The 20,175-nt window shown below is 42.3% G+C and overlaps 1 protein-coding gene across 2 annotated transcripts in view; it reads left to right on the top strand.

Moving 5' to 3' along the window:
• Positions 1-20,175, top strand: part of CCHR1.PART0H6orf118 (chromosome chr1.part0 C6orf118 homolog) — a 1,239,312-nt gene that overhangs the window by 709,251 nt on the left and 509,886 nt on the right. For both annotated transcript variants that reach the window (XM_044069560.1, XM_044069550.1), the window contains exon 7: positions 7,953-8,011. In XM_044069560.1, coding sequence (XP_043925495.1) covers positions 7,953-8,011 — 59 coding nt within the window. The remainder of the gene's footprint in view (positions 1-7,952; positions 8,012-20,175) is intronic.

The raw sequence follows: 20,175 nt of genomic DNA, 5'->3' as shown, positions 1-20,175 counted from the left end.
TTGGATATAGACCAAGGCCCCCGCCGGAGTAACAGAATAAGGGCTAACAGAAATAACTATTATAACAATTTTAATAAAGCCCCCCAATACCAGGGGGAAGATCAATATGATTGTGGTAATAATAGCAACAACAAAGTTTTTTTAGGACAACGCAACAACAACCGCCAACAGGGTCACAGGAATGGACGTTGGAACAACCATTGACTTCAAACTCGGACTGTGACATCACTATGGGGCACAACATAGGCCCTAACGTTTTAGTCAACACAAAGGGAGACTTTAACATCTACAATTTTTCCAGTTTCACTATTGAACAAGAACTAATTGACTTACTGGCTTTAGGCAACACCTTTATACCCAGTCGTCATTTTAATTTAACTGACACTATAATTGACTTAAAATGTTTTACACGTAAACTTAACTTGGGCTTATTATTTTCTGCTCCTTTGCAACAAGAGTTCTGTAAATTGAAATTACTGAGTGTATACAATCCTCCACTACACCCTGAACTGTCTCTTTTTGAAAGAGCTTGTGAATTTGATTTGAGCTACCTTGACACGAACTACAAATCTTTCTCTAGGCAACAGAAATTCAATACTTCTAAGGGGCAACAACTACTTTTGAGGGAACTTTGTAACTTACCAGTCAGAGTCCTTAAACCGGATAAAGGGGGTGGGCTGGTCATCTTTGACACCAAGAATTACATTGAAAGGATGTTGAATATTCTGGATAGTCCAGCTTACACAACCTCCTCTCTTAATGAAATGAACACAGCTTACTCCAGAAACAGGGGGTACTTTAGAGATCTATTCCTCTCGGGGAAAATTAACAGTGACATCTACCACTTTATAGACATCATATCACCAAAGACCCCTATTATTTTTGGAATCCCCAAAATCCACAAAGACCTCCATAATCCACCAGTGAGAGCTCTCATAGATGGCAGGTCTTCTATGACTCACCCCTGTGCACGCCTAGTGGACAGTATCCTGTCTAAGTACCTCCAACTAATTCCTAACATCTGTAAGGACTCATGGTCCTTTTTATCTGATATCAACAAGCTTATCTTGGATTCTACTTGTAATTTTCTCACCATAGATGTGGTAGACCTCTACACTTCTATACCACACTTGGAGGCTACAGAATGGATTGCCAATATTTTGACCCACCTAGGAGCCCCTAAAAATGAGATTGATACAGTGACGGAGCTCTTAGAGATTATTTTAACATCTAATTTTTTCACCTTTGAAAAGCAATACTTCTTGCAAACACAAGGCATTGCTATGGGTTCACCCTGTGGCACTTCTGTGGCCAACATGTTTCTTGCCTACTGGGAGAAAAAATTTATTCTTGACAACTCTAACTACATACACCAGTTAGCTTACTACACTAGATACCTTGATGATATCTTCATCATTTTCAGGGGTACAGAGCAAGACGCTCTACTCTTGATTGAATACATGAACAGTACCACTTCATTTTTCAAGTTTACACATCATTTTTCAACTTTTTCCATTGACTACTTGGATGTTAGGCTTGAGAAAAGTATGTTGGATGGCTCCCTGTCTTCATTTATTTACAGGAAACCAACATACTGCAATTCATTTCTCCATTTCTCTAGCCAGCATCCATTCAAACAGAAAAGATCAATAGTCAAGGGACAGCTCATTAGAGCAGCCAAGATGTGTAGTACTGAGGCCTAATTTGACACTGAATGTCAACTACTGTTTGACATGTTTAGTTGTCGTGACTATCCAGAGTCATTAATTCATGAGCTTACACTAGAAGTCAGGAATAAGAGAACAGGAGGGTTTTATAAACCCCTCTTGGACTACAACAAAAGAGGGCTTATTATTCCCCCCTCTTGTCTTAATATGACATCAGAATCAGGTCCAATTACTCCTCTGTTGCAAACCCAAGTAGAGACTCAAAAGTACTCATCCAGTTTCATCACAACATATAGCACAGACTCCAAACAAGTCTGTTCTATTATTTAGAAAAACTGGTATTTCATTACGAATAACAGTTTCCTACTAGAGAAACTGGGAGATCAGCCCTTTATTGCTTATAGGAGAGGACAAAATTTGAAGGCTTTGTTGAAGAGGAACAAGAATGTTGACTTGTTTTCAAAGCAAAAAGGGACTTTCATGTGTGGACATTGCAATTGGTGCAGCTGTCTTAGGACGGGCAACTCATTCCAGCTACATGGTAAAAAATACAGCATTTACCATAAAATAAACTGTGAGACAAAGTCCATTGTTTATTTAGCCACCTGCGACAGATGCCCTGCATACTATGTTGGTAAAACAGATTGTAAATTTAAAGAAAGAATTTACCAACATATGTACGCTATTAAGAAAAGTAAAAATGACAACACCTTGGCGAAACATATTACTCACCACACTGGCCATAAGTTTCGCTTTATTGCTATTGATCACATCCCACATAACATTAGGGGTGGTCCTACTTCAATTGTCCTGGAAACCAAGGAATTGGAATGGCAGATAAAACTTAATGCATTCCATCCACCTGGTTTAAATGAAAACTGCAACATTTCTTGTGTTCTCAGACTTAAAAGCTACTTAAGATAAAATATACCCAGTATGCTTCATTAATTGCATTAATAACATACTCTTTATTAGTTTATTTATAAAATAGGGTTCAATGGCTTTAGTGTTTATATTATTTCTTAGACAACAGTTTTTAAACATAATTTGATTCATATATTGGTTTTAATATATTAATTGATGTACTTTATGTAGTATTTATATTTATTAAATAAGTGATTACATTTTTACTTTTAAGGTTACTTTTTTAATGAAATTATATTTTTTTGTTGCCACATTTCGTGAATATTCTGTTTTGTGCCCGTAGGCACTTTCTTTAATGTACACTTATTATAGCGTAGTTTCACATCCACAAAGGCACAACTGCCAGTTATATGCACTATTCGCATTGTCATTTTTTAAATAAAGATGTAAAAAAGAATCTTTTAAAAGTTTCTTTTAGATTGTGAGACCACTTCCCTACTTAACATTATACGGTGTTATTTTTTCTGTTGGTTTACTTAGTAGGGAAGTGACGTATTTTCTCAATCCTGTAAAGTTTTTTCTGCATATTGGCGGCAAATCTTTTTGTACTTGTAAGTGTAATTTGCACTGTTTACCTTACTTGTTCTCTGAAGAAGCTACCGCACTTGTTGGTAGCGAAAACACTGTTTTATTTCAACTTTAATAAACTTTTGCGTTAAGAAGACATCACTGATATCGGAGCACTTGGTTTTTTTGGATATCCTGAGCCTGTCTATTTACATAAATATGTTTTATGTACATTTTTGAACCAAAATAACTAATTGATGTATCCATTCATATTTCTACTCTAAATATTATACACAATCACATGTAAAAAAATTATGGTATAACTATCGCTCAATTAATTTTGAAACATTCAGGTGGTTTCTTATTACCCATCCAAATAAAATATAAATCATCAATAAAACATCTGTTGCACTTAACATACTTAAATAGCTCCAGCTTGTATAAAAATTTATGTTCCCACCAAGCCAAGACAATTTTTGGAAAATACAGTGACATACTAGTCCTCATTATAACCTCCTTTGCTTGCAATAATTACCACTAAAAAGGAAAAAAAATGTTTTACAATATTACTTTTGATACACAGCAAATACTGTATATGTCCTTGTCAGTCAGTTTAGTTCTTCTGATGAATATTATCGCCTGACAGTACACTATCCACATCTAGAAGACTTTTTAGTGTTTCAAAAGTACAAAAAAAACACCACCAATCTTCTATTTTATCTGCTAATTGCAGCTTATGGATATATGACTGAACCCCCTGCATTGCTAGTGGATCATAAATTAAGATTTTAGTTAAACATTGATTTACTTAAACTGTATTCTTAACATTTTTAAAAATATTGTCGGAGGTTAAGCTAGTGGATGACAATACTTTACTAGCAGCTAATTACATAGAACCATATACTAGCACTCCACAAGAAGTAATGGTTGAATATGTGAAATCTTATTGCTTGATATGTACTAGATAGACTAACAATCCAGCATTTTTGCCTACAAGGTTTTACTGATTTTGTAAAAGCTAATCAGCTAGTTAAAAGTTTATAGTGCCTGAATATTTGAACTGTATCTTACTGAAATTGGTACACCTTGTTTGCTGTAGCATAGACTAGATCCAGGCCTGCTGAATCTAGCTTTGTTTATATGCTTGTTGTTTGTTTGCTTGTTATTTCCCTGGAACGCTAATTCCACCTAATACGCGGCTTCTCAGCGCTTCTGTGGATCACTAGTGATATCTGCATTGCTTACTGTACTTATTTCCTTGTTTCACTTGAAAGAAAGTTACTGTTTGTCGTTTTGCATTTAAGTTACCTGTAACACATTGCACTTAAGTTACCTGGCACTTGCCGCTAAAGCAATTATATAAGTCAGCACTAAAATTAAAAGCACTACACCCTCACTCCCTACTGGCCCTTGTTTTCAATTATTAAGGAATTCCCAATATTATTCTAGCATGTCCAAAGGTCAGTTGTCAATCTCCTCTCCGGTCCAGCTGGTGAATCTGGGAATCTTGAGGCAATGTTACAACTGCCTCATGTACACAGACAACCCTCTCCTCCTCCCAACAAATTCCAACACATGTGAGAGATGCAACCATATAGCCAAACTGGAGGCTAAGCTCTCTCAACTCAGTACTGGCATAACCAGTCAGGAGGAGAAGGAAACCACACTCACTACAATTCCAGTCTCACATAGACCTACCACGACATCAAACCAAACACATAATCACACAAAAACATACTCGGAGGCTCTAAATAAAGATCTGCCTAAGCAGCAGAGACCTCCAAAGCAGACACCCAAGCAACCGCTACCCCAAAACAAAACACGTGCAACACATATCTCACAAAGCCAGTGTGCCGAACAGTCACAGCCCTTAAGACTAAACAACACACCTGATACACTTGTAATAGGTGACCGAATCGTCAGGCACACTGACGTCCCGTTCACCAGGCTGAACAAGGAAAGGGTCACGGTGAGCAGCCTGTCGGGCGCTAGGATCCGCCACATAACACAAGCACTCAGGTCACTCCAAGGCAAGTACAAATATGACTCAGTCATTGTTCATGCTGGTGTGAATGACCTGAGACGTACCTCCCTGGACTACATGAAAAGAGACATAAAGGAGCTCTCTGAGCATGTAGCCCAGGCCGGTATGACCCTGACCTTGAGTAGCATCTTACCCTCACCAAGAATGATGCCACAATATGAAGACAAGATGATCAATTTCAACAATTGGCTTAAGTACTGGTGTCATTGAAAGGGGATTCAATGCCTGTCAGCTTGGGATGATATGCTCGACAAGCCACGATGCTTCACTAGGGACGGCTTGCACCTGTCACCCCTGGGCTTTTGGATATTGGCAAAGGCTCTTGCTACCCCATAGTGCCTTTTTTAGGCAAGGCTCAAAAGACAAACCCACCTCCATAGGTATCACAAGGGATAAGAAACTAAGAGTAATGCTACTCAACGCCAGAAGTCTAAACCTCAAGATGCACGCACTCGAAACTCTCCTTAGCATGGAGAACATCGATATCTGTGCAGTAACAGAAACTTGGTTCAGGGCTCCCGAGAGCACCCCAGCACTACCAGGTTATACCTCATACCATGCTTTTCGGCCCCAAAACTTGGACCGAACCACAAAAGGAGGGGGAGTATCGATATTCATCAAAGATCCCCACACCTCTAGGTTGGTGGCAAAGCACGAAGCATCAGAGACTATCCATGTGCAACTAACAGTGGGTAAAACTGCCTTCCAGTTTATAGCCTGCTACAGACCACCCTCCCAAACCCAGGAACCCCACTCGGCCTTTCTGAGAACACTGGAAAATATGAAGGTCTCTCCAAACACCATTATATTGGGCGACTTCAACTACCCAAACATAGACTGGGAGCATTACTCTAGCTCCAACTCCCTAGCCCAAAGGTTCCTAGAATTTATAAACTCAAATGCTATGGAACAACTTGTTACCACTCCCACAAGAGGGGAAAACATACTGGACCTGATCATCACCAACATGGGGACTCTATGCTCCAGACCAGAAGTGTATCCCTCACTGGTAAGATCAGACCATAAACTAATCTCACTGGATATTCACATCCCAACCCCACCCCCTGCCCAGAAAACCACAGTGAAAAACTTCTCTAAAGCAAATTTCACACTCCTCAAAACCGAGGTGGAATCCTTCAAAGCCCCCGGGCCTGTGGAAAATACGGCCCAGACCACAGAATCCTTTATAAACGCATTCTATGAACACCTTCAGGAATGCAAGGATCATGCGATCCCAAATAAAACCAAGACCCAATCCTCCAAAGGCAGACGTCCTGTCTGGTGGACCCCAGCCATAAACAAACTATACAATAGAAGGAGGAAGCTACTAAATGATAGAGCAAAATCCCAAAAAGGGAAGGCATCACTGATCAGTATTAGCAAAAAACTACGGGCACTCATAAAATTGTCTAAGGCCAGCTTCGAGAGAAAAATTGCACAGGACACTAGGGATAATCACAAGGTTTTCTTTAGTTATGTTACGAACCTGGGTGGTAATTCCCAGATATGCTCAGAATTAGTCCAAAATGACAAAAAATACACTGAACCCACAGACATTGCCAACATCCTAGCTGACAGGTTCAGCGCAAACTTCTCCCCCACTCCCCACCAAAAGGGCAAATATCTATCCCAGCAGAGTGCTGCCCCCCTGACATCTCAGATGCTCAGGTAAGAGCCACCCTCTCCAAAGCAAAAAACTCAGCATCAATGGGACCAGACGGTGTCCCGGGCTGCATCCTACATGAACTCCAAGAAGAGCTAAACCCAAACATAAAACTACTGTTCAATCTCAGCCTTACTACAGGATATGTGCCCAATGCGCTCGAGAGACTTGAACCTCAGCACTGAAATAAATAAGACATGCTGGAGGGACAGATTCATAACCCAGAGGCTCCCTTCACTCTGGAATAAAATCTCAGTCCAGGTTAGGCAGAGTCCCTCATTGACTCTCTTCAAGAGGAATCTTGATGAGTGGATGGGAGAGCGTAAGTTTACCCCGGGTATCACTTCTGTGTCACTGTTAGACAGAGGCACAGTATACTAACCTCCAAAAAGGGCATAGCAAAATAAATTTAAAATGGGTGGTGAAAGCCAAACACATTCTTGCTAGGCTTATAAATGCCCTAGGGCAGATAGCCTAGTATGAACCTATAAAGTGCAAAAGGTTAATTCAACAAGCTGCTAATGAGCTTCATCCTGTAATATTGGGTATAAGTCCTTTAGTCTCCACTTAAATACAGGAGCTATATTATATCAGGATTTTGCAAGGAATGGTACTTAAAGACCAGCTGCTTGAAAATGGAAGATTTATTCCTCATCCTCAGGGTGTAATGATCCAGGAGTTGGTTTATTAAAATTAGAGGATTTAGGGGACAAAGTTACCAGCATTGGGACTGCTGGAGACTTTGCATTTCCACCAAAAAGCAGACAGATCTTTGTTTCTTTTGTTTTTAAAAATACCTATTCAGTTATTGTCAAAGTACCAGTCTTTGAACACTTGATCTTTGTGATTACAACCCATATTTATCTAAATTATTTAACCAGACAGTGCTTCTTACTTACTCAGTAGGCTTGCTACTTAATAAGTCTAAAATATAAAGTAAACAAGAAAACTCATTCAGTGTAATTGTTGAAGCTTATATGATATTGACGACAAATTTCTACCTCAGGCTTCCAGTATGTTGCATTCTCTGGGCAGTCAAAGCAATGCTAATTTTTTTAGTACTGGATTTAAAGAATGGACTTGGTTGATGCTTTCGATGTGAAATATTTGCTGCATATAAAAGTATGGTTTAATATTTGTTTTACAGGTTAAGAAATGAATTAAAGACCAAACTTTCACAACCTAAACCTATTCCTAAAGACATGGGTAAGCAATATGATATTTTATTTACAGAAATACTGTGCTTCAATGGTTGTATGCATCTGCGTTGAACAGCAACCAAGGGTATATGCAGTGCACTAGCATGTAATACCTGCAATGCTCTTTTTGACTGATGTTTTTTTTTACTCAGATAATTTTTTTTTAAATGTATAACAAACAAAAACAGAAATACTTGTTTACAGTTAACAAACATATTAATTAATAGATTAACTATATATAGTATTTACACTCAGCCTGACATGAGTAGATTTGAATAATAACACAATTATACAAAAATAATTAAACATAACTCACGATACAGTTGTTTTCATGAGGAGACTGATTCCACTTGTAAAGTGTCAATCAATGTCAAAGCTTTCTTCCAGAGATTATTGACTAATGGCTTAGGAGACATTCTTAGTTCTTTGGTTTTTGACTGATGTTTTTTGTTGTAGGTATTTATCTGCTTGTTTGCAGCACTTTCATCCATAAAACATCTGCTCTTTCAAAAATTAGAAGTAGATAAGGGCATTTACTGCTATCTCTATACAACTCTGTGGTTTGCATATTCAATGGCATGATTTCTGAATATTCTATTATCTTATTATGAATCTGTCAGCTATATATATCTGCAACTTATTCTTGTGTAATAACTTGCTGTCAAGTATTTATATCCAGAATGCGTTGGTGGTTAGAAGCAAATAGTGAGATTAAGAACGTGCATTCATTTAGTCTGTGTTATAGGGGTATAATGCTGATTTATACATAAAACTGGAACAGAGCACTTGCACAGTACTTTCTTCTCTAAAAGACAGCATAGCACATCTTAGATCATTTGTGCAAATGAGTGTTTAACATATGTCTATATATGTATGAGTAATGATAGCTCAAAATACAGTTAGTGCTGAGATTAAAGGGCACTAAGTATTTTATTTTTGAAATGGCTCAGGTAATGCTTGTGATACTTTGTGAATATTGTAAAGGGGTGAAAGTAATTTGAATATGTTATAGATCAAAAAGAAAACTGAATGAATTTTACTTAACTATATTTGCACAAGAGTTACCCCTGGATTTACTATTCTTCTGTGCAGGACTAGCTTAGTCCTGCATGGAAGTGGCCGTTTAGGAGCAGGAAGGCAGCGTGCCATGCATATTAATGAAGGCACGATGCCTGAGCTCCTAATCTTACATGGAGCATGTGAGAGTGCATGGGGCGTGTCTGAGAACAGAGCTCTCAGAATACACACACCCCCACAATGAAGAACAGCAGAAAGGCCAAAGAAATAGCGAGACCGCTCATAGGTGTCCGCATATCCCCAGCAACATTCCTGCATGTGTACAACAGCAAGTAAATACAAATAAAATGAACAAACCCTTTTTTTTATTAAAAATCCGATTAAAGCTAACTGTAGTTGCGCGGGTGTGCCCATCGCTTAGCTACAGTTAATGCAGCTTAAACGGCTGAAGAGGATAACAAGGAAGATATATGCAAATGAAGCAGTATAGCAATAGTGTAGTGGGCAGAGCATTCACCTTACGAGCAGACATTCCATTTTCCATGGCAAATCATGTTATGACCAATAATGTGAAGTTGTTCAATCTCGCCGTTCATTCTTCACTGATGGGTCTGGAGCCAAGGATCGACTCCAACACGGCCATTTAGCAAAGCTCAAAGATTACCAGTAGCTCAAGAGCAAGCCCCTTATCCCATGATGCATTGCTGAAATTACCTCAGATCTAGTTTGCCGCGGCACTGATCTCTTGGTTTCTAGCATTGCTCGAGACTTTTTGTTGGATTTTCTACACATTTGCAAGTTTTTCTTCATATTTCTCTTGTATATGTTTATATATCTATTGCTGTTAAAAGTGTTCCCCTTTCCCTTTTATAACTTGCTATGTTTTGCGTGACTTGTTGCTTCTTGGCCTCAGCCTCAGTAGTTTAAAATAGTTTAGAACAGTTAGAAGAATATATTTATTCTTTATTGTATTATTATTTAGAGTGGCCCTTTGGGCGTTTGTTGTCAAAGTTGTTGATAGTCTTATAGAGGTTATTTTTCAAATTAGATGTTATGTCTGAAGATAAGGAGAAACATCCAAAGTCTGGCTTCAAAAAATGTCCAGACTGCAGACAAAACATTTCGGTGACAGATGCACATGTTCAGTGCGTTTATTGTTTGGGTGAGGTGCACCTTCAGGAGTCCTGGAGTATCTGCCACTCCTTTTCTACTAGAGTGCTGGCTGAGAGGAAGAGGAAGCTCATAGATCGAGCTATCCTTAAGCACCCCTTTGTAGAAGCTTTGTCTGACCAGGATGAGGCCAGCAAATCATCAAAATCCTCTAAATCTTCCTCAGAGTCTAAATCAAAAAATCAAAAAAAGTGGAGTATTCTGTGACTTCGGTTCCACAGCCTTCGGAGACGACAGTCTGTTCTTTTCGGAGCCGGGACTCTGGCTTGATACTGGTCTTCGAGACTCCCTCTTCACCACTTCTCCATTCGGCACCATCGGTGCTTTCTTCCAGGTTATCGGTTAGCCTTTCTATTCGGACATGGATCAACTGGTACAGAAGTTTTAACGGCACCAGGCCTAGCTAAATTGTTGTCGGCTCCGACCCGGGTGTCGGAACCGAAGACCACACTTCCTGACTTGACTACTCCTCCTCCGAGCCATACCAGTCCTTCAGAGCCAGAGGAGGCCAACTTGATGATTGTAGAACCCTTGGAGCTGACAGCAGTTCCAGTACCATCAGCTCCATTTGCTCGGACATCCTCGGTGCTGACCAGGGACTCTAGGAACTGATGCTCCCTTGTCGGATCCGGGAGGATAGTCTCACTGAGTTGTCGGTGCCGACCCTTCCTCTCAGGGCTTTGGCTCGAGTGAGCTCAGCTCCTACCTTGGGCCCAGAGCCCATGGCATTAGTGCGGGAGGGGATCGCGGTCCCTTCAGGTCCATCGACTCCTTCTCATCGGAGCCATGATGCATTCGAAGTCATGAGGTGGGTGTTGTCTGCAAAGACTTCCTCATCATCAGGTTTGGCTTCTTCTTCCCTTAAAGTGCTTGTGTCCACTTCTGCTACCATTGGTCATCCCAAGGGTAGAGACCCATATATGCATACACATATATATATATATATATATATATATATATATATATGCATACACATATAGCCAGGTAGCCCCACTGGATGCTCCTTGCTCGTCTGAGACTTCCCCAGAAGTCCCCACTGAGGAAGTACCTAGAAAGAGACTGTGCAAGAGGATGCACTTGGACTCTCCACAGGAGTCACTGACATCTGACACCGACTTGGAGGAGTCAGAAGGGTCCCCTCTATCCCCCTCTGAGGACATCTCCTTTGCGGAGATACTTGAGATTCTTAGGCAGAGGGGTGATTGGCAGTCCAAAAGCCCTACTGAGGATGAGTCGGTTCTTCTGAAGGCTTTGTGGTCTCAACCTTCCACCTCCTGGGTATCTCTACCCTACAATGAGCTTATGCAATTGGTCTCTCATAGGGTGTGGGAGTCGCCGGAGTCCATGGAGCCTGTCCCCGGAGGCCCAATAAATTTATTTCTGCCCCTGTCGATAAATCATATTTGTCCAAAGGAGTTCCTGTTGATGCTATGGTGGCGGCAGTGGCCACAAAGAAGGAATTGTCAGAAACTTCTGCGTCTATCCATCATCCTAACAGAGAGTCCAGGATCATGGATAGATATGGGAAACACATGTTCAGTTCAGCGACTTTCACTCTGCGATCACTGAACTATCTGACCCATTTCACCAGACTGCAAAGAGATCTCCTTAAGGAGCTGGGAGATTCTCTTCAGGGTACTATAACTGCAGGTATCTCTGACAAAGTTTTGGCCCAGCTTGCTACCCTTCACTCCATTGTGAACTCATCCATGCGCCTCATATCATATGCGGCTGATGGTTCGAGTAGGGCTGCAGGTACAGGGATTGCTCTTTGCAGGCATGCCTGGATGCGCCTCTGTTCTTTTGCGGAGCCTTTCAAGTCTTCATTTGTAAACACCCCATTTGACAGCTCATCCTTGTTTGGGCCAAAGGTAAAGGAAACATTGATCAGGTGTGAACAGGAGGGAAAGACTCTGTCTGCCATCGGAGTCAGTTTTTCCACCCCTACTTGGCCTTTTCCCAAAGGCCAAAGGGGAGGGAAATGTGGTTCTGAAAAGCCCAATGAGCTTTTCAGGACACACATGGAGAAACCCCTGCAGGGGCAGAGGAGTGGGTAATAATGGAAGATGCCACCCTCGTGGCAGAGGGGGTCCGCAACACCAGGGTGACAGAGATGATTTCTCTGGCCAACCCTACTAGTGCTCCTGAGAGGAGGCCCGACTGCCCTACTCTGGAGGTGGTCGGGGGGTCGCTTATCTTTGTACCCAGAAGCCTGGTTAGATATCACAAATGACAGATGGATACAAAGCATCATTTACAGAGTGTATTTCATACCGTTCTCCGCTCCACCCATTCCCGTCAAAAGAATCCCGGACATTCCACCCAGTTACAGGGAACAAGCAGCCATAGAGGTCCGCAAGTTGCTAGAAAAAAGAGTCATCCATCCAGTCCCAGCAGACCAAATAGGATTCAGAACTTACTCAAGATTCTTTTTGGTTCCAAAGAAAACAAGGGATTGGAGACCCATTTTGGACCTCAGCAGACTGAACCAATTTGTAAAAAAAGAGAAGTTTTGGATGGCCACGCTTCAGTCCATACTCCACTTTTTGGGGAAGGATAATTGGATGTGCTTGATCGATCTCAAGGATGCGTACTACCACATAAAAATGGCCAGAACATCAAGAGATCATTTGCATTTCCAGCTGGGAGCCAGTCACTACCAGTTTCAAGCCCTGCCCTTTGGTCTCACTACAGCCCCCAGAGTGTTTACCAAATGTATGGCAGTGGTCACGGCTCACCTGAGGCATCTAGGATTCCAGGTGTTTCCGTACCTAGGCGATTGGCTCCTTACCTCCACCACCAGGCATCAACTGATTCAGGCAACAGGATCCACTCTGACACTCTGCAGCCACTTATGCATTGTGGTCAACTTCGAAAAGTCTGCCTTGTCGCCATCACAGCATATCGTCTTTATAGGGGCAGAGTTCGACATGTCAACCACCACTCTACGTCTTCCAGTCAAAAGGGTATCAATTCTTCGCCAACACATAATTTCACGGGTTTCAAAGAACAGAACTCCAGCTACAGAGGTCTTGAAAGTACTAGGTTTGATGGCGGCAGCAATTTTAGCCATTCCATTGGCCAGGATGCATATACGGATTCAATGGCTCCTGTTCACTCAGTGGTCTTTCCAGGAATTGCCAATGATCCATATGATTCTGTTTACAAACTCTTGCAAGAGAGATCTTCAGTGGTGTTTGACATCCCTGCATGTCACAATAGGATTCCCCTTTGTACTTCCCCCTCCAGTAGCCACTGTGACCACGGACGCTTCCCTGATAGGGTGAGGGGGGCATTTTCAGGAAAAGACTGCCTAAGACACATGGACGGATCAAGAGTCACATTTGCATATCAATGTCCTAGAGATGAGAGTAGTACTTCTGGCGTTGCAGTACTTTCAGGACTCTCTCCCTCTAGGGACAATTGCCATACAGACAGACAACATGTCAGTGGTCTGGTATTTGAACAAACAGGGCTGGACCAAGTCTTACCCACTTTGCTGAGAAACCCTCAGAGTTTGGCAGTGGGCTGTGTCATCCCAGTACTTTCTGTTGGCAATGCACATCCCAGGGAGATCCAACATGATAGCGGACAAGCTGAGTAGGGCAATATTGTTACCATACGAGTGGTCCCTCAAACAGGAAATTGTGGACACGATTTTCCACAAATGGATCCAGCCTTGTTGCGATCTTTTTGCCAACCACATCAACACCAAATGCAGAAGCTACTTTTCCCTGATCCCCCCCTCTGGGAAACCCCCTCCCGAGGGATGCACTCTTACACAATTGGCCCCGGGGCTCCTCTATGCATTTCCCCCAATTCCGCTGATACCCAGATTTTTACAGAAAATGAAGTTACTGGGAAGGACTGTCATTCTTATAGCCCCTCATTGGCCTCAGCAGATTTGGTTTCCATTTCTTTACCATCATCTCTTGGAGGATCCATGGACCCTGGACCCAGTTCCAGACCTTCTGACACACCTGTCAGGGGACCTCCATCCTTCCTTGCAGTCACTGAAGCTAACTGCTTGGCTGCTCCAGTTCCCCGTATAGCCAGGCTTCATAATCTTTCAGATGACACAAGTCAAATTTTGTTGGCTTCTCACAAACCTTCCACCAGAAAATTGTATCGTAGTAAGTGGAAAAGATTTTCCATTTGGGCTTCTAACAAAAACCTTGATCTTTACCAAGCTCCATTGTCATCCATTCTAGAATTCTTGACCGAGATTTTTCACGAAAGAGCTGCAGCTGCTACCGTTAGGGTCCATTTAGCAGCTATATCTAATTTCCATCTAGGTATTGATGGACTGACTATTATGCAACACCAGTTATCCAAGGCCTTCCTCAAAGGTACCTTTCACATGAGACCTCCAGTGAAGACTCCTTATTCTCCCTGGAGCTTGAATTTCATGCTGTCCCATATTATTCTTTCTTCCTTCAAACCAGCATCATCTTGTGAGCTCAAGTTTCTGTCATGGAAAACTATTTTTCTAGTGGCCATTACTTCTGCCCGCAGAGTGTCAGAGCTTCAGGCATTATCTATCAAGCCTCCCTATATGATTTTTCATCCTGACAGAGTATCCCTTAGGACTAATCATTCTTTTTTGCCTAAAGTATGTTCTGAGACAAACATCAATCAAGTTATTGAGTTGCCCGTTTTTTCCCCAATACGTGCTGCACAAACTTGATGTTCACAGACAGCTTAGATATTATCTGGCCAGAACAAAAGACTTCAGAAAGTCAGACCAGCTTTTTGTTTCATTCTCTGAAGCCAGAAAAGGTAGACCAGTGACTAAAACAACCCTTTCTAAATGGCTTTCAGATTGAATCACCTACACTTACTCATCTGCTAATAGGTCTTTGTTGCATAAAGTGAAGGCGCATTCGACCAGAGCAGTCTCTACTTCTTCGGCCTTTCAAGCCAAGTTACCTCTTGACGGTATCTGTGCTGCAGCCACTTGGTCTAAGCCTCACACTTTTATCACTCATTACAAAGTGGACAAGGCCTCCAGAGACAGGGCTTCCTTTGGTTCTACGGTCCTGAAAAATGTACTTCTGTGAGCCACTCAGGATTTTGGGTGCTAGGGGTGCTACCCATCAGTGAAGAATGAACGGCGAGATTGAACAACTTCACATAAAGAAGTTATGTACTCACCATAACGTTACATGTGAGTTGTTCCATCTCGCCTTCATTCTCACATCCCTCCCTCCTTCCCCCACCTGGCTGACGGTTGACCTGGAGATTGATTTCATCCTGGTTATTCAATGTTTCTTCCTGTCTGGGAAGATTAGTCCTCTTACTAGGATATGGTACACGCAGCAAACAAGATCTGAGGTAATTCCAGCAATGCATCATGGGATAAGGGGCTTGGTCACGAGCTACTAGTAATCTTTGAGCTTTGCTAAACGGCCGTGTCGGAGCCGAGGATCGGCTCTGGACCTATCAGTTAAGAATGAAGGCGAGATGGAACAACTCACATGGAATGTTATGGTGAGTACATAACTTCTTTTTTCATTGCATAACTTACTAAAGAACATATATTTGTGAACTGGACTGCATTAAATGCACATGTGAGGTGTCAGAGTCGTAATGTTGCAAAGTCCCCAGATAAGCACATGTGCCCCGCACAGTATATGTACACAGGAATCATGGATACAAATGGAAGGTAAAATGTGTAATGAATGATAACTCCATACAGCTTCCAAATCCCCCACTTTCCCAAGAACCATGAGATATAACTGTCCAAATCAGTGTAACTGTAAGCGAGAGTAAGCACTAGTAAGCAAGTGTAAGCACCAATAAGCAGTAGTAAGCATATTTAAGCACTAGTAAGCGAGTTTAAGCTCGTTTAAGTGGGAGTAAGCAATGAGCACACAGGTTAAGCAATTTTGAAGCTAACTCTCTGTAAGCATATGTAACCGGAGGTTAGCATTGCTTACGCTTGCACAAACCTGCGCAAACCTGCTTACAACTACTCAAAAGTGCCTAAATCACTCTGTATCCAATGGCCCTTGTTCTGCCCAGCAACAAAATAAGCAGCCTTGTTGGTCTTGAACCCAGGACCCTATACACTATCGTCACAGTAGTTAACCACCAAGCCATCACAGCAGTACAGAAGAATGAGGTATCACCAAACAAGTCCTCACTATAGTAAAATCAAACTGAACCTGTGAAAGGAATCAGTATACAGCCATGTGTTCCATAACCCACTAAATAACATAAATATTTGAACTGGAGTACAGCAGTAAGCTCAGAAGTGAGGTGTAATTGTAACAGAGTGTTGAAGTCCCCAGTAAAACATAAGGACCCCATACAGTGTACATACACATGAATCATGGATACCAGGCAGATATATAAGATGTAATGAATAAGAAATCAATGCTAAAAAGAAAATATAATGCAAAGTCTAATGTAAGCAATGCTAAGCATTGCACAGGCCAGCTTGGGAGGTGTAAGCAATGTGTAGGCCAGCTAAATCATTGTGCCCAGTGGTATACCCCTGTCCTGGCAGACAGGTTCAGCACAAACCTCACCCCCCCCCTCTCACCCCCAAAAGGGCCCATAACCATACCAGAAGAATGTACAGCTCCTGAAATCACAGACACTCAGGTTAAAACAGCCCTCTCCAAAGCCAAAAGCAGAGCATCAATGGGACTGGATGGTGTCCCAGGCTGTGTCCTACACGAGCTCAAAGATGAACTAACCCCTCACCTAAACACACTGTTCAAACTCAGCCTCTCCACAGGTTACGTACCCATAGAATGGTGCACAGCAATGGTTATTTCGCTCCACAAAGGTGGAGCCACAACAGACCCCGGGAACTATTGCCCTATAAGTCTGACTAGCTTGGTCTGCAAGGCTATGGAGCGCATCATCATGGAACTCATTAACAGAGACATTAGGCACCTTCAAACACTAGACCCTACCCAGTTCAGCTTTGTTAAGGGCAGATCATGCCTCCTAAACTTGGTGGACTTCTTTGAGACAGTTACCAAGGCTATAGAAGAGGGAAAGGTGGTACACACAGCCTACCTAGACCTCGCAAAGGCCTTTGACACCATTCCCCATTCTGGTATGATAGACAAGCTCACCAGCCTGAACATAAACCCCTACATCACAAGGTGGGTTGCCAGCTGGCTCACAGACAGAACCCACATGGTAAGAGTTGTGGGAGCTAGGTCTGACTCTAAACCAGTTACAAGTGGAGTTCCCCAGGGCTCAGTCCTAGGACCCCTCCTGTTCGGCATATACTTCTCAGAGGTACAGGCAAGCACAGGAGGACTATGGCTGACCAGGTTCGCAGACGTCTGCAAACTAGGGGCTATAATTGACTCTCCGGCTGACACAGACATCCTCCTAAAGGGTCTCACTGAGACGGATGCCTGGTGTCAAAATCATGGCCTCAAGCTAAATGCCAAAAAGTGCATAGTCATCCACTTTGGAAAAAACAAAGTACCCACAAACTACCACGTAGGTGGTAGTCCTTTAAATATGGAAGACGTAATAAGGGATCTGGAGACCCAAGTAGATATTAAACTCTCCTTTGATAATCACATTGGCAGAGTGGTTAGAAAATCCTTCTACATGGCCCACCTTATCACATAAGGGTTTGCATCCAGATTAAAAGAGGTCATTGTGCCCCTCTACTCATTGCTCATCAGACTCATCATAGAGTACAATACCCCATTTGGGATGTATCTTACAAGACACCTGCAACAACTGGAAAGACCACAGAAGTACCTCACCAAGAGGATCACTGGCCTCAAACATTTGCCCTATGCAGCTCGACTGAAGAAACTCCAGCTGTATTCAGTTGCATACTGCCTACTCAGAGGTGATCTCTGCCTAACATACAAGGCCATGTCCAACCCAGAACTGATGGACATGCTCCACCTAAAGAAAAGCTTATCCCCTTGAGCCACACGCTCTAGGGATCTAAACCTCACCACAACAATAAATAGGACGTGCTGGAGGGATAGATTCCTGTCACAGAGACTTCCCATGCTTTGGAACAAAATTCCAATCTACATTAGGCAGAGCTTCTCGCTAACGCTCTTCAAGAGAAACCTTGACGAGTGGATGGGAAACAGAAAGTTTACCCCAGGGATCACTTCAGTGGCTCTGCTGGACAGAGGCACAGGGAACTAATATAAGGGGGCGGTGAAAGCCAACACATTCTGGCTAGGCTTTTAAATGCCTTCAGGCAGATAGCCTAGTACCTACCTATGAACCTATAAACAATGCCAACCTTAGGTAAGCAGGTTTGCCCATAGCCTAACCTTTTCAAAACCGGCCAAACACAGTAAAGTGAGGGAAATCGGCACTACTTAAACCCAACAGGTGGGAATACATCTCATAACCAGTTGTAGCTTCCCCTTGCAGGCACCATATCAGAAAGGGGAGAGGGAGTGCGCTTTCGGGTGCAGCACTGGTGCATCCAGGAGTTCAGAGTCACGGCAGGACTCCTTGTCAAAGACCATGAGCAGGGTCAATACCAGGGTTCCCAATATAAGGCGGAAGCCTGGGACCGTCTCGCCTGTGATCTCACCAGTGCCACTGGCATACCTAGAACTGGTGAGCAGGTCAGGCATCGCTATGCTGACCTGAAGCGGTGTAAGGGGGACCTCTTGGAGCAGTGGATCCAAGAGGCTAGAACGGCAGGGGATGTCCCAGCTGTGTGTAAGTATCACTCAACTATGTGTGTAATAATAGCAAGCTCATGTATATCATGGATAGGTATGGCTAAATATTCCTCTTATGTCCTCCACAGCTGCAAGTAAGTGGGCCATGAACCAGGAGGCTCATGGAAGTCACCTGGAAAGGTAGCGATGCGAGGCAGGTTAGTAATAGTCTTGCATGTACTGTCATAGGAAATAAATCTAAAAGTATTAGTACATTAATTGCCTGTATAAAACCTGTATTGTTTAAGGCAAGTACTGCATACACCAGAGAATATGGCAGGAAGAGTCTCATATAGTTTGTATGTAAATAAAAGCGTGATAGCCTGACAATAAAGGTCTAACTGCTGGACTGCATGTGTATACTCTGGTATCATATGGTAATGTAGATTTGCAATCACATAATAGTACTTTTGTATTAAGCACTGTTACCCACACTGTGCACCATAAATAGAATATGTAGGAATGCCTGTATATGACTGCTGTAATCCCCAGAGGCCATATAGTACAACTTAGTGACACATAGACAGAAAACAAGGCAAAGGCAAACAACAAAACCTGAATAGCACATGCAACTGAGACGTGAACTGTTGTATTTTTAGCACACACAGCCATGGTTCGAATCCTGGCACTGATAGTAGTCTGCATGAAGAATCATACCCCACAACTGTACAGATATGTCCTGAATGTCCACTAAAGTGGCCTATATAAGTGGCCTATATCTGTTGCCTGTCAACCTGACCTCCTGGGAAATCAGTGGGATGATCCCAGATATATAGGCAGCAAACAGAAAATACAAGTGATTGACACACATCTGTGAGAACAAAGATGGCACACTAGCAACTCTCCAAAACCTTATGAGAGTAAGAAACTACGTATGTCCTATTTACACCCCCATGTTGCCAAGCTGTGGCCAGAGTGCGTACAGTAACAGAGTGAGATGTATGTGCATAATAGTAATGTGGAATCTGGTACTGTGTATGGCAACATTCAGGTAGTGCTAACAAACATTTCTCCCACAGGTCTGTCAGATACCAACACTGTGCCCAGAAATACAAGAATGATACCCTGTGCTGGTACTGTTTACTTTGGTATTGTATGGCATTGTGACTGATGCAGTTGCTCTGAATAATAAGGTATTACTCATCACTGTTGCCCACACTGTCCTACAAAATATAACTGTCTAGGAAATCCTGCATAAGGGTGTTGTCATACAAGGTCAGAATGCAAAACCACAGGAAAATTATAAGACAGAAAGCAGATAAGAGATATACAGTAATATATATACAGCACACACAACTCTGGT

The sequence above is a fragment of the Protopterus annectens genome, chromosome 1.part0 (genome assembly GCF_019279795.1).
Source record: "Protopterus annectens isolate FY-2018-M chromosome 1.part0, PAN1.0, whole genome shotgun sequence".
Taxonomy (NCBI): Eukaryota; Metazoa; Chordata; order Ceratodontiformes; family Protopteridae; genus Protopterus; species Protopterus annectens.
Note: the sequence above shows the minus strand (reverse complement) of the source record. Positions and strands in the feature narration are given on the sequence as shown.